This window comes from Pseudocercospora fijiensis, assembly GCF_000340215.1.
Source record: "Pseudocercospora fijiensis CIRAD86 unplaced genomic scaffold MYCFIscaffold_1, whole genome shotgun sequence".
In the NCBI taxonomy this organism is placed as follows: Eukaryota; Fungi; Ascomycota; class Dothideomycetes; order Mycosphaerellales; family Mycosphaerellaceae; genus Pseudocercospora; species Pseudocercospora fijiensis.
In genome coordinates this window covers 7,375,185-7,388,612 of record NW_006921532.1, presented here as the reverse complement: position 1 = coordinate 7,388,612, position 13,428 = coordinate 7,375,185, and the positions used below count along the sequence as shown (strand labels likewise).

The 13,428-nt window shown below is 49.9% G+C and overlaps 7 protein-coding genes across 7 annotated transcripts; 3 read left to right on the top strand and 4 right to left on the bottom strand.

Moving 5' to 3' along the window:
* Positions 1-24: 24 nt before the first annotated feature.
* On the top strand, positions 25-900 carry MYCFIDRAFT_170380 (uncharacterized protein; the record flags this gene model as incomplete). The annotated part of the gene is made up of 9 exons (XM_007923503.1): positions 25-159; positions 198-277; positions 306-422; positions 456-485; positions 515-578; positions 624-676; positions 709-736; positions 767-794; positions 881-900. The coding sequence occupies 9 exons, from the start codon at positions 25-27 to the stop codon at positions 898-900; spliced, it is 555 nt and encodes a 184-aa protein (XP_007921694.1).
* Positions 901-1,256: 356 nt separating this feature from the next.
* MYCFIDRAFT_170379 (uncharacterized protein) lies at positions 1,257-2,065 on the bottom strand (the record flags this gene model as incomplete). The annotated part of the gene is made up of 6 exons (XM_007923502.1): positions 1,257-1,304; positions 1,333-1,345; positions 1,377-1,438; positions 1,469-1,552; positions 1,597-1,994; positions 2,038-2,065. The coding sequence occupies 6 exons, from the start codon at positions 2,063-2,065 to the stop codon at positions 1,257-1,259; spliced, it is 633 nt and encodes a 210-aa protein (XP_007921693.1).
* A 29-nt stretch (positions 2,066-2,094) lies between these two features.
* On the top strand, positions 2,095-3,368 carry MYCFIDRAFT_170378 (uncharacterized protein; the record flags this gene model as incomplete). Its single annotated transcript, XM_007923501.1, has 11 exons — positions 2,095-2,160; positions 2,188-2,225; positions 2,252-2,421; positions 2,454-2,613; positions 2,643-2,724; positions 2,757-2,764; positions 2,797-2,812; positions 2,838-3,036; positions 3,068-3,100; positions 3,133-3,275; positions 3,309-3,368. 11 exons carry the CDS (start codon positions 2,095-2,097, stop codon positions 3,366-3,368), a joined length of 975 nt encoding a protein of 324 aa, XP_007921692.1.
* Positions 3,369-5,762: 2,394 nt separating this feature from the next.
* Positions 5,763-6,576, bottom strand: MYCFIDRAFT_80165 (uncharacterized protein; the record flags this gene model as incomplete). The annotated part of the gene is made up of 3 exons (XM_007922363.1): positions 5,763-5,935; positions 6,083-6,369; positions 6,425-6,576. 3 exons carry the CDS (start codon positions 6,574-6,576, stop codon positions 5,763-5,765), a joined length of 612 nt encoding a protein of 203 aa, XP_007920554.1.
* A 1,877-nt stretch (positions 6,577-8,453) lies between these two features.
* MYCFIDRAFT_110024 (uncharacterized protein) lies at positions 8,454-9,661 on the bottom strand (the record flags this gene model as incomplete). The annotated part of the gene is made up of 5 exons (XM_007923500.1): positions 8,454-8,897; positions 8,954-9,030; positions 9,114-9,138; positions 9,227-9,459; positions 9,529-9,661. Coding segments are annotated over 5 exons (912 nt in total), but the record flags the coding sequence as incomplete, so codon positions are not given.
* A 1,336-nt stretch (positions 9,662-10,997) lies between these two features.
* On the bottom strand, positions 10,998-11,331 carry MYCFIDRAFT_170376 (uncharacterized protein; the record flags this gene model as incomplete). Its single annotated transcript, XM_007923499.1, has 3 exons — positions 10,998-11,023; positions 11,053-11,220; positions 11,250-11,331. 3 exons carry the CDS (start codon positions 11,329-11,331, stop codon positions 10,998-11,000), a joined length of 276 nt encoding a protein of 91 aa, XP_007921690.1.
* Positions 11,332-11,552: 221 nt separating this feature from the next.
* Positions 11,553-13,175, top strand: MYCFIDRAFT_87579 (uncharacterized protein). Its single transcript, XM_007922782.1, has 2 exons — positions 11,553-12,459; positions 12,510-13,175. Exons 1-2 carry the CDS (start codon positions 11,715-11,717, stop codon positions 12,812-12,814), a joined length of 1,050 nt encoding a protein of 349 aa, XP_007920973.1. The 5' UTR covers positions 11,553-11,714; the 3' UTR covers positions 12,815-13,175.
* The last annotated feature ends 253 nt before the right edge of the window (positions 13,176-13,428 follow it).

Genomic DNA, 13,428 nt, shown 5'->3' with positions numbered 1-13,428 from the left:
GGGTCTAGCGCTGCGATTGTCGCGATGCATCGGCCAGTAAGCAACAGAGCTTATAGTCCGCGGCAAGATCTGTGGACCCAAGCCTCGCAGAAGTGTAGTCCAGGGGACTTGACTGTCCCGCACGTGGCGATCTCGTGTCAGGGCAAGGACCTGGCAGCAGTGACAAGCTATCGCTGCTTGTGAATCTCCCGACAAAGACCCGTATGCTTAGCGCCCTTTCTATGGTCCAGAGCTTTCAGAGCTTTCTACCTGATCTGTATGGTATAACAACCTTCCAGTTCGAGAAAACGCACGAGGCTACATAGCCTGGTTCCTTCCTTGTTAATGCACCCTGCTTCGTGCATCCCTGCAAACCGCGGGATGTCCATTGATGAGCCTCAAGGACTTCTCCACATCAATAATGTGTTGGTAGAATCTCACCTGTGGTCGGATATTGTGCCTATTGCATTGGCTAGCCCATTCAGAGCAGGCATTGGAGGCCGGACGTGGAATGCTGGAGTGACGTGCTTCATAGCGCACAGGTCAAGCAGTCCGTTCTCAGCTCAGGATGGCGAAAAGATGGCTATACCGCACAACACGTTTACGTTCCTTAACAATCCCATAATCGGGCATAATTCACGAAGCCGGTGGCTCTCAAGAATCCAATATTGATCAAAGACAGTGGAGTTGATATCGAGTGTCGTTTATAAGATGCGAAGTCGCTATGAGTTTACCGAAATGGCCTGCTAGTATAGCTGTTGAATATCGAATATTCAAAATGCACTAGCTATATTCATATTCAGTCCCGAATTTGAGTGAATATTCATATTCAATTTAGACCTAGTACTATATATAGTCAAGTCCATAGTAAAGGCTATACTTACATCTTTGTCTGTCCTAGAGCTGGAAGCATACTTCTAGAATCAGACCTCCCGAATTCGGGTATAAATCAGGCTATAGGAGGGGATGCAATGCGATCTCTTATTACCAGAATGTCCTACCCAGGTAGCTCCCTGCCAAGGCTAGCTAGAACTACTAATAGAGGGTCTGTATAGGCTCTCTTTAAGGATCTGCTGCATATACTATACTACCTAGCTGTCTTCGTCGTTCGATATCTAAGACCTTCTAGGCAAGCCTTCTTCGGGAATAGCTAGGGGGCATCTTAGGACAGCTGGGAGGTAGCCTATACCCTATAGTAAGGCAAGCATTTCGTCGGGCAAGGCACAGCGAGTGAATACACTGAATATTCGAATATTCAGTAACCTTATATTCAATATTCAATATTGAATATGAATCTGAATTGAATCGGATTCAATGTTCAACAGCTATGCCTGCTACTCCAGATCAAAGCACAAGTCGCAGAATTCTGTGTCTTCTTCTTGCAACCTTGTACAAACTTTCGAGGACAGTAACTGCCCAGATCAATCTCTAGAAATGCCAGATAGAGCACATCGGACACCTAGCCGATATGTCACAGCGCCATGCTTACTATTGCATTAGAGGTTCTTGCTTGTTGTCCATGCTTTGGTCGTGCAAGAAGTCGTCCTCCCCAAGCCACTCTCTGACTTGCTCCCTTAGCGCCTCAATATCGTCCTCGTACTTGTGATAAGTCTCCACTAAGTGAGCGACATACTGAATCGCCTTGTCAAGAACCGCAGGTTTTGCGGCAGATTCTGACTTCTCGTTGTCTGGTCGAAGCTCGGCTGTCTCACCGGTAGGCGGAGCAAATTTTCCAGTAAGCGGGATCGATGAATTGAGTTGCTGAAGTTTACTATTCAGAGTACGCCGGTACTTCTGCTCCACGGCAGCATGCGGTCTGGCATGCGTTGACGGCGAGTCTCTCGTCGGCGTTAAAGGTGATGCGTCCTCTGACCTAATACTCTCTCGGCTTCGACCATTCATTGAACAACGACTTCCAAAACTTGAATCGTAAAGAACTTCTCGTCTGCAATTGAGCAATTCAGAAGTACTTCCAGTCCAGGCTCCATGCGATACAGTCGATTCATCCACGAAACCTAGTGAATGTCCCACACTTCCACGCCCATGATCCGAGGGCACAGCGTATGGATGCGCTTGAGTCTGCCATGACTGCGGAAGAGGAAAGATTTGTCGTATATGCGACGGGTCTCTGGCTTCCAGAGGGGTGAGAGCAGGACCAAAATGGTCTGCGTTTGTAGACAGGTGATAAAGGTCGTTTCTCGGATCCAGATCAGGGAACTCGCTGTCCATATCTATGGTGGGTGGCGGTGAATTGATAGCAAGGGTGACAAAGCGTCAGCCGGTCCGGTCTAGCGGTAGATCTTCTTGGAGGCTGCCCAGCTGTGAGAGCGGCGCGAGAGCTCGAAATGGCTGGTATACCGGCGCCAGTGGTGGTATGGTTTGACGCAGAGATCTGCAAGAGGAATTACTTGCTTTTCAAGACTGTAATTGCAACCCGGAATGGTGGTACCTCAATCTCTGGAACGGGGGTTTAGTCTCTGGCTGCATACATAATGTTCCCGTGCAGGTCCACATACAGTACTGTCAAATTTGCGCAATTGCCCGCACGCGGTCGCTACAGCCCAACGTAGACAGTCTCATGCCTGACCAATGCGTTGGCACAGTGTCTCCTTGTCTACGCCTGTGTACCACCACGTGTGAAGCATCCGAGAAGAGGTGAATAGGTCCTACTCCCTAGAATGGGCCGACTTCGCGTCGATCACTCGTGGGTCACTCATAGCGACTAATAAAGGCCAGGGCCAAATGGTACGCAAATAGATTCGACTCGGAACACAGAGCATTATTGGTGAGTATTCGCCGAAGTTACAGTTGCGCCAGTTGTGCCCTTGCAAGCGTCTCAGCCATGCTAGGGGGCAAAGGATAAGCGGCTATTCCTGAATGGCTATCTGGCCATTGCTCGCCCAGTTTCCTATACAAAATATGTCTGGGCTGCACAAATCCGGAAGATGGGACCTCTGATTCCAAGTAAAGTTCGTACAGAGATCTTCTTGGATCTGGTCGTTTTCCAAATCCGCATCGGACCAGAGACAATCCGCTATCCGGGCATAGACTGTCTTAGTTTTGGTATACTTGAGCAATAGCCAGATAGTGATTGAGCAACAGCCGATTAGTACTTTGCCATGTCAGGCAGGGCAAAGGCTCGCTGCCGCAGAGGGGTTTCTTTTGATGCCATGCTGCGCCAAGCTGCGCCAAGAAATATAGCAAAGCATGAGGTGGTCGGCTCTAATAAAGTCCACCGCGCTGGTGACAGACGCCACGCATCCCGGGAGAATGAGATGGACATCGAAGCAACACAAGTGGAGGCGAGAGTTGGAGTCTAGCGGAAAAAGGAAGTGGAAAAGGACGACCCGAGCCGTCCGAATCTTGACAAAAGGGAATCCCAGAGCTAGCAAGCAACGCGATCTGTTACCGTGCCTGCTCCACACAGCTTCTAGCGCGCGAATAATTCGATAAGCACGCTACGTACTTACAGTAACTTTACGTGTATATATACGCACAGATATTTTCTATATACTATTCCTCAAAGTGGCTATACTTTGACTAAGTTCTAGATTACTATAGAGAAACTCTAACCAGTTACTAGTATTTTAAAAAAAATTATTGTTTGCTACTACTAGATATACTATAAATATAAAAGAAAAATAGATTGTTTGTTTAAGAAAGACTTTCTAATACTAACCTTTTACTAAATAGAACTACTAGCATAGACTAGAAAAGCCAAGTCTAACCCTAAATTTTTTGAAAAAAAAACTACATTACAATTTTCTATCGCTTTTAAACCATAGGCTAAGAAGTCTTTGTTCCAGGTATTTGTATTATAATAGTGTAATTGTTATCTTGTTGCATAAAAAAGTCTTTTACTGTGATTTTCCGTACAGACCTTCCACACTCCACCAAAACCAGCCCAGACGAGAGACTGGAATTCTATCTTCGTGCGCTGGTCAGCTTAATCTGGCGCAATCCCTGTGTTTGTCTGTAGGGTTGCTACGGATTGCGAAGCGCGTGGGGTGGGCGCGGGCGCGGGCGCGGTTAACGCTGCAAGCACTGAAAGGCTTAACCACACTGCCTGCCGTACCGGTTTCATGGCCGCGGGACCTTGCGCTTCGAAGTTCTTGTCAAGAAGACGACCGCATACCGATGCTGCGGTCTTGACTGGAAGCTTGATTCTCCCTTAGCCCTTGTCGTCGTCCGACATGTGATCGCGCCTCGGGCAGGTGAAGATTGCTAGCAGCTCGGGCAAGGCTGAGACGCTCCAGGCAACCGAAGGCTCTTCACCGCACGAGACTCTCGCGCCTGGGCCTCCACTCTCCCGCCCACGCTATGCCTCTCTCGAACCTGGTCGTGGTAACTGATATACTTCTCGATCGCCGGTCCTTTTGAACTCTGGCAATGCTGGCGTTGCATAGCCTTTTCGTTCAGAGCGTGGTGGTTGCGCAATCTCATTGTCCTTGGCTGCACCAACAGCGCAATCTGTACTTGGGGCAACCCTGCGCGCGAAGCAAGCTTAGACACACGATGCTTTGACAGTTTGGAAAGGGGGCCAGCGCACATTGCTGCACAAGACAAGCCAATCTGTGCGACGAGGAATACGGGTCTCAGCAGATTGTGGGAGCACGATCGGCCGCAATGCTTGCATGAGGAAGTTGTGCGGCATCGTTCGAGCCACCAAGGTGTAAGATTCGTCGAACACCAGTGACTGTGAGCACGTTAGAGCTTGTTCATCGAGAGGCAAGGCAAACGAGTAGGTGATACCACACGGTTTGGAAGTGGGATCACCGAGATTGAGCGCTCTGGCCTGGATGTGTTGACAAATATACTTCTCGACGTGCACGCTATACAGGCATGCTCCAAAGCCCTCCAGCTCGACTGCAGGCATGGCGGCAGCCTGCCGCTTGTTGAGGGGGGGTATCCATTGCGGTCACCATACTATAGTCGTGGCGGTACGCTCGACGTATCAGAGGAAGGATTACCAGGTCCACTGCACTGGATCGCCAACATCCCAACTCAAAACTCATGCTGGCCTGGTCAATCGACATCTGGTGCATGCGGCAACCGCCGGAAATTGACGTGCTCATCAACGGTGCATGCTTCGGTTCCTGCTGCGGGCCTACGGCACATCCCAAGCACCAAGACGTCTTGTCCAGCTGAACTCAAAGCAAACCTGAAGGCATTATTAGTTCTAGAACCTAGGTTCTACCCCACATCGCATCCTCGCGTTGCAGAGGCTTCGTGCGAGCCACAGTTCGCACGCTCGCTGTTCATCTGGATATGCTATTCTAGAACCTCATGTCTCTGTGGCCCCCTCTCATTCAGCACTACCACCAATTCTCCGCAGCAACATGGCTTTGATCTGCGTTTATGGCTGGTGTTAGAGCAATCCCAGATGGCAATTCGCAGGGTCCGCGTCTCTCGTTGCATCCTGGCTGGAACCTCCATAATCTGGACACCACCTGCGTTGGCCATTTCGGTGGGTTTGCATGATGTTTAAGCTTCACTAACACTACTTGCATGCAGGGCAAGCAATTCAGCTGTTCGGGGTCCACACTTTCGCACCTCTCTCAGAGTCGCATACATCTTTCGACTACTCTCTACGTGGAATGATCGAAATAACATTATTCGCCACTGTCAAACGCCGTCCATCGCCGTCTCCGAAGAGCGCGCTCAGAGACATTCGATCCCAATATCCTTGCATTATGCTTGGCTAATGATTGAGGTTTTGTTCTTTCTGCTCACCAATAACGACAGGGCCAATGAATCTGCCTGATGTTTTCGAGAGCCACTGCTTAGCTCTTGCTAGCATCGCTGGAGTTGCGCAAATCAGCATCTGCACCCCTCAAAGTCACCATCTCCTTGGATGCCTTTTCGACCTCCGCGACAAATTTTATCCTGTGAACCATGGGTATGATTTGGCTGCTGGAACGCATAGCTGGCCAATGGTGCTTTGCGACATTTCTGACTAAGAGTTGTCGTAGCGAGGAGCTTCCAACCAGAGTACAGGCATAGACGTGATTGACCAAATCCACAGATGGTTGTTTCTGTGAAATTGCTTTGTGCAGCTGGCTTCTGGCTTCTTCGATCAATCCCTTATCTTCCAGATCCTCACCAAGCAGATGCAAGCAAACCAGCTCTAGCATGCGATCGCCGGCTTCAAAGCTCGAGCTCGAGCCAGAAACCTGAAGGTGGCCGAAGAGAAAATCGACATAAAGTAGGAATGTCTCCGGTGTGTGATCCTCCAGTCTGATCACAATGTCCTTTGGTCCGCTTCTTCGACACCTGCGAGCAACGACAGCGGAGTGATCCACAGCCAATTTCTTGGGAACCGTGAAGAGCTGACGACTGGATCCTGCCGGTCCGACGTCGAATCGGACGACCTCTTCCGGAACTCCCAGGCTGCAGCAATTCAGTCAGGTTTGAAAGGATATCATCTTCCCGCAGAATGACCTACAATTTCTTTTTCTTTGGAGGCGCCTCATCATATCCACCATCAGTCTCGGTCATCGATCGACTGCGTTTCTTGCTCCGAATTGCCAGCGGTGCTTTTGTGATGCTGTATTCGGTCCACTTGTTCGGCCGCTGCAAAAGGTTCTTCGGGTACATGGCTAGTTAGTAGAGCTTCCGCGTCGCTGAAGGTAACTGTGGGTGTTGTATTCTTGCTACCATTCATCTATTTCGAGAATGCTGAAAGCCATATAGGCTCCGCTCTGACTACTCTGAAGCTGATATGCACAGATGAACTGAAGTCTCAGCCACCGACTCACAAAAGTGAGCCGTTTCATATGCTCAGTTGGATCATCTTTCGCACCAAAGGGAAGTGGCACATGAGTGTTTATGCACAGATGAACTGCAGTCTCAGCCACCGACTCAGAAAAGTGAGCCATTTCATATGCTCCGTTGAACCATCTTTCGCGCAAAAGTGAAGCGGAAGCATTAGCGACAAAGCAGATGAGTGTCTTCGACGGTGTCAAACTATCGTCACCTCACTACTATTGTTCCCCGATCTAACGATCCTTTCGAAACACGTGCCGTAGTGTCACAGCGGTGTGTTAGTGAATGTGGGGGGGGGGGGGGGGGGGGGTGCGCTATTCAGAGTCACTCCGGTGCCATACATATACTCATACAGCGTCTTCGCACATCGGAGTGAAAGTGACTAGGGCCGGACCGCTGAATGATAAGTGACTATTTGCTGTAATCCTTGCTTTTCAAGATGTGGGTTATACTGACTTCACTCCGATGTGCGAAGACGCTGTATGATGTCGGAACAAGCCGACTAATCCAAATCATTGTACCTAGTACATACCTCTTTGTATTAGTGCCACGTTGCCTTTTAAGGGCACCTTGATACATACAGTACATGCCACGCCCATTGACCCCGGTTTCTATGTATATGTACGGCGTCTGATCACATCGGAGTGAAAGTGGGTATTCCCTAAACCCTTGCTCCTCATAGATTATAGCGAATAGCAACTGGTTATTCAGCGGTCCGACCCTAGTCACTTTCAATCCGATGTGATCAGACGCTGTACGGCAAATCGGCGCCGTAAAAATCCCGAAGCCTGAGGTATTCTTCCTGGCTCTCGGCATCAGGCACTTCAATAATCCATACGGTACGGACTATTTCCCCCCCTGGCCGGCCCGTTTTGACCAATTTGCTATCGAGAAATATAGCCAACACTCAAAGTGACCAATCTCAGCTCCGCGAGGAGTCTGTAGGGATAGTTAGAGCATGTATAGCACCGGACGGGGGAATCATAGTCTGGATGTAATAGTGATGTGGTCCACCAACCTGTGGATGGTGTACACGGTCTGTAATACACTATGTACACGACTCTTTTAGGCGGGCTCGTTGTATCTACACAAGTCGGAGTTGTCGGATACGTTGATAACCTACCTAATACCCGCCAAGGTGCCTAATATTGCTCGGATATCCTGGTATTCGGGCATGCCCGATGTGTATACACGGGTGTACACCAGTACTAATATACAATGTACACGATATCCATTTCTTAGAAGTTAGGGGCTGTAAACCCACATCACTAGGATGTATGTGCATGCGCTCAATTCAGAATTACGGCGCCTTCACGCATCGGAAGGCTATCAGAATTTCCCCATTTCTGGCTAGCAAGGCTTTCAACCGCTGTATTCGTTGGAGATAAGTCTGCCTATCTCCGAGTCATCCATGGTTTGGAGCTTGTCACGAGCGCCTTGATGTTGCGTCTTGTGACATATCGCCAAAGGAAATAGATTACCCCACCCAGCAGAGAGAGATAGAATGCGCCTAGGAGCGAGTCGGTAGATGTGAAGCCGTGCCATTGCGAAGTTGGTCTCCCGATATGTTCATCAGAGCTGGAAACGTCTCCCTCATAACTCAGGCCTGTCGTCGTGCTCACGGTGTGTGACCAGTTCCCGCATTGCCCGTAGCAGGAGCGCAGCGAAAAGTCCACTTTGATGCCTGCTGTTGAGCTAAGAGTGTCGCTGCGATTCGACGTTAACATGCCAGTGTTCCAGTCCTGCCCTTCGATGCGCGAAGCGACCTCGTACTCAGTAATTCCATAGATTCGGTCCCAAGTGAGTGTTGCACCAGCTGCATTGCCAAAAGCTCGTAGGACTACAGGAGGCGGCATAGCTCTGTCGGTGACAGTCTTGGGGATGCGAAGTGGCTCCTTGCCGATGCCAATCTCACGCGCCAGAGCCTCAGAAAAAGCACTAGCAATCTCATATTCTCCGAGTGCATTCGGATGGAGTCCATCGAAAGCTGCGGGACAAGGACGATAAGGTCCGCAGGTATACTTGGAAGCCACGTCCACGTGAAAGACCGGTGACTGTTCTGTGCTCCAGCTCGGAATAGCGTCCTTGAACAGCTCATTGTATACCATGGTGTTTTCGTGTATGTCTTGTCTGAAGATCGTTCTCTCTATGATCTGCAGGTCTGATTAGCACGAAGAGGAATCTCGGTCAGCGCAGGCCCAGGGCTTACGTTGCCGATGGCAAATTGAAGAGTTGGCTTCGCCGCTCTAGCATTGTCGATCAAAGCTTTCATTGTAGGGAGCAAATCTTTGAATGAAGCCAGCGGTCAATGTCCGCGTGTTGTTGAGGCCAGCCTAGGCACTTACCATGAGCGTTTGCGAATTCAGTACAGGTGAAGGGCGCCTTAGTCCATTGCTTGCATCCCCACGCCTAGGAGTGATAACACACTGGTCAGCCAGTATCTCAAATGTCAATTGCGCTTTCTTCTGGTAGTGCTTCTTACAAGATCGTTGTAGCCAAGCATTATGAGCAAAAGGTCAGGATCGTTCGCCTTGACTTGTGCTGCGACAGCATGCCGAGCAAGCTCAGCCTTGTAGCCAGAGGTAGCGAAATGATGCGCATCAAAGCTCTTTGACGCATTTTCAGCATATCCCCACTCAATTCGAGGATAATCATTGATATCCTTTTGGGTCGGTATGGGCTTGCTAGAGTGAATTTCTTCCGGAGCGAGCGGAGCTTCGGGCGCTGTCGTTCCTGAATTTTTTGGTAAGACAAAAGGCCTCTACGAATATTCGGCGGTCGAACCTGTGTATGGCCCAACAAATGAGAAAGAGATATCGGTGCTTTTCATCCACTCCCACAATCGATATCTCCAAGTGAAGTCGCCCTCATGTCCATGCGTAATCGAGTCTCCAACAATCATCAGCTTAATCGAATTGTTGTTCGTTGCGCCATGAAGTGCTTTAGTGGAGCTGGAGGCCAGCGCATGGCCTATGATTGCCGCCGCAATGGCCACAATGGGCGAGAACAATTGCATCCAGTACTTGAAGAGCGTCTTTGGCTATCTCGAGGCCATGAAAGTCGATGCAATTCAGGATGTACGCTTGGATTCGAGATGTTCTACACTGCTCTGCATTTGGCCAACTGGTTGTTGTAGCGATCGGCACTGGCAACAAAGTTTCCTCGGGTGGCGTTGCTCCTCTCTCAACCAGATTTTGAAGAGAGATTTCTGGAATACACCTACCAGCCATTTAATCAAGTCCTTTCATATGGAAACGGGTCTTTTGGAGATCTCTTTTCATGGGGAAGACGATCGTGGGCTCATCAACCATGAGCACGGCATCGAACGGTTTCGTTTGACATTAGAACAATGCCGCCGGAGGACTCCTGGAGAAATGAGGACAGCTTGTCACATCTCGGCTGTAGCAGGATCGTATTGCTTGTGGACGTGAAGTCGGGCATACGCTTATGCGTGACAGACGTCGAATGTCAGATGAGGCCACGGGCTCGGACTGGGACATTCCTGGGATCGCTTCCAAGGATGTGATGATCCCCGAAGTTCCCGAACGCGTCAGAGGAATATTATGTCGGCGATTCGAACAAGCATATCGGATAACTCGCCAAAGCACTGGCTTCAGCCTTCATTCCTTATCGCGCAACGTACCCCAAGCCTATTCCACGAGAAGCTTTTCATGGGCAGCTCTACGGTACTGAACCTGGACAGTTTCGTTCTTGACTAGGGGAAGCAGACAACTCAGTTCTCCAATCACTACATCAAGCCTACACAACCAGCAGAGATCAAGCGCCTGACATGACACAGAGGACGAGAATTTGACGGTTCAAATTTCTTCGGCGGCTTCTCATACCTCTCCTACCGCACAATGCTCACCAATGACCTGGCCGCTTGAACGCTGGCACCACTGTGAGTCGCCTTCTTCAGAGAGACTTCATCTCAACTGACGATGCACGGGTTCGCATGTACCGTCTACACTTCCTTCATCCAAGCTCAGTATGTCTTCCGGATCAACGAGAACCTGCGAAGCCAGTCGAGCAAAGACTTCAAAGGCGACGCAAAGATGTGGAACGTCCAACACGACATCGCAGAGTTCAGACCCGAGCGCTGGCTGAAAGCAAATGCGAATGGAGAGCTTGAATTCGATTTTCGTGGAACATCACTACAGACATTTGGTTTTGGAGTGTGCAACTGTTATGGTTAGTCATCAGTTCTTTGATCTATTACTCTTGCCCTACGCGTAGTGCTAAGACCGGACTCTTTAAGTGATTGAGAGGCCCAAGATGTCTTGACCGATTAGGGACAGGATAGTCGACTTCGGTGGGCGGAAATCAAGATCTGATCAAATCTTGTCACTCCGCGCTGCATCGGAGACTGTAGTAGGCAGTAATTTGGATATAAGACTTTTGAAAGGCATTTCAGAGCCTCTGAGGGCTGACGTTTAGGGGAGGAAGACTCCATCTTGAAGGAATGTCGTTGCCATACTTGTATACAAAGCAGGGTCAACGCTTACGATCATGTTTGGCGTGCTTCAGGGCGTCAGGGTCGAGACGTATATACTCTATACGATCAAGCTCGTCACAGAACAAGATCATACCTGCTATTATCGGAGGCCAACATCCTAGCAGCTAATTTTGTTGGGCTCGTATGGAGCAGAGCTGCTGTGCTCAATTGTTCGCAGACCATGCCACGAGTAACGAGATCAACACTATTTTGAATTTTGCACTACATCATTAGTATGCTGATTCATCCAATTGTCTTCAGCGGATCATGGCGGTAAGTGCTGCACTTGCGCTGGACATGCACAATGAGATAGCGCCTGCAAAGATTACAAGTCCTTGATTGTCCTCCCTTATAAATCTGCAGTTGACTGGTTGGGTAACCTCACTTCCTGCTGTGGCTCAAGTTCGCCGAAGATTGAGGGAACTTTAACTTGACAGAAAATTTTGGACTTCACGAAAGCACCTCCACATCCACCATGCAGACCATCGAGAAACTCGCGTCCAAGCTCAAGGAGACCAAAGGCGATGAGCTTGCTCTTCCAAAGGGCTCTCTCATCCTGGTCACCGGAGCATCCGGTTACATCGGCTCGCACGTCGTCAACGAGGCACTTGAAGCCGGATACAAAGTCCGCGGCACAGCTCGCTCGCAAGAGAAAGCCGACAAGACGAAGAAAGTCTTCAACAACAATCCCGACTACTCGACTGCGATCGTAGAAGACTTCCAGCATGACGGCGCTTTTGACGAGGCTGTGAAAGGCGTGGATGCCGTGATACATGTGGCCAGCGACACCTCATTCAGCGCCGACCCAAATCAAGTCATCAAGCCAACCCTGGATGGTGTCCTCTCGATCCTCAAGTCGGCCCACAAGGAGCCTTCTATCAAGCGATTCGTGCTCACTTCGTCTTCTACCGCTGTCATGCTGCCGAAGCTCAACCAGGAATTCTCGGTGACTGCTGAAGATTGGAACCAGGAGGCGATCGACCTGGCATGGGCCCCGCCACCATACGAGCAGTCCCGAGCCTTTGCAGTCTATTCAGCATCCAAGACGGAAGGAGAGAGGGCTTTCTGGAAGTTTGTGAAGGAGGAAAAGGTAGGCTTCACTGCAAATGCTGTTCTACCTAACTTCAACATGGGCAAGATCCTGCCTGGTGGATCGCCCGGAGCGACGGGTAGTGCAATACCATCTGTAGCAAAGGGAGAAATTCCAGGAATTGGGCCACGTAAGTCACCTATCGTGAAAATCACGATTGATGCTGACGATATTTCACAGAATACATGATCGACGTGATTGACGATGCTCGCTTGCACATCATTGCCGCAGCGCTGGACCCGGCCGTCAAGAACGAGCGGATTTTCGCCTTTAATGTCCCTTTCAACTGGACTCAGATCGTCAACACCATCAAAAAAGTCCGTCCAGATATCACGAGCGTCGCCACACCTCCAGAAAACGAGGGCCAAGATCTCAGCAAGGTGCCAAATGAGCTTGGCGCCAAGCTTTTGAAAGAGTGGTATGGTCAGGATGGATATAAGTCTCTGGAGCAGAGCGTGCTTGAGAACTTGGAGGGCCAGTTGTGACGGATTGATTCAGACACGGCGGAGGATTCTTCAAAGTATGAGCATGAGCATCGGCATGATGGTTGCGACCGTTTCGCCACTCTAGCAATCCAGTGATCATCCCCTTGGTTAACTCGTCGCCTCGGAGCGTTCGTCGGTTAAACTGGGATTCTGCTCCACTTCTCATACAAATTCTGTCAGTGCGTACTTATGCAAAGCGGATCTGACCAACCAGGTCACTCGGATCTTATACAACAGTTCATCGGACTTCACCCAGAAGGCGGTTGGCGGTTAAGGGGATAGACATCCTAGAGCGGCGTGATTCTCCGGACTTTAGTAGTACCGCGAAGAAGCCGACCAAGGGTGTTAGCTGCTTTCCATGTCTCCTGGCTCACCTCTTGACCCAAGTCATCGCCACCCTGCTCATGTATAGATGCTTAGTGGCAGCATGTCTCACTTCTGTTTTGTTGATTGCACGTACTGAGCGCCAAGCCCTCGCCACATGGATGTTTAGCTCCGCGAAGTGTAGTACATATCGTTGCCACTCGAACACTGCAACCGACCGTATCACCAGGCAGGCATGTCGTGCATCATGCCGACAGACGTCGGCCGATTCGTAGCAGCAGTCATGGACA

Bases quoted from the DNA above. Each gene is read 5' to 3' on its own strand.
- MYCFIDRAFT_87579 (XM_007922782.1), top strand. From the start codon at position 11,715: ATGCAGACCATCGAGAAACTCGCGTCCAAGCTCAAGGAGACCAAAGGC. The intron at 12,460-12,509 runs GTAAGTCACCTA...GATATTTCACAG, and splicing joins AATTCCAGGAATTGGGCCAC to AATACATGATCGACGTGATT.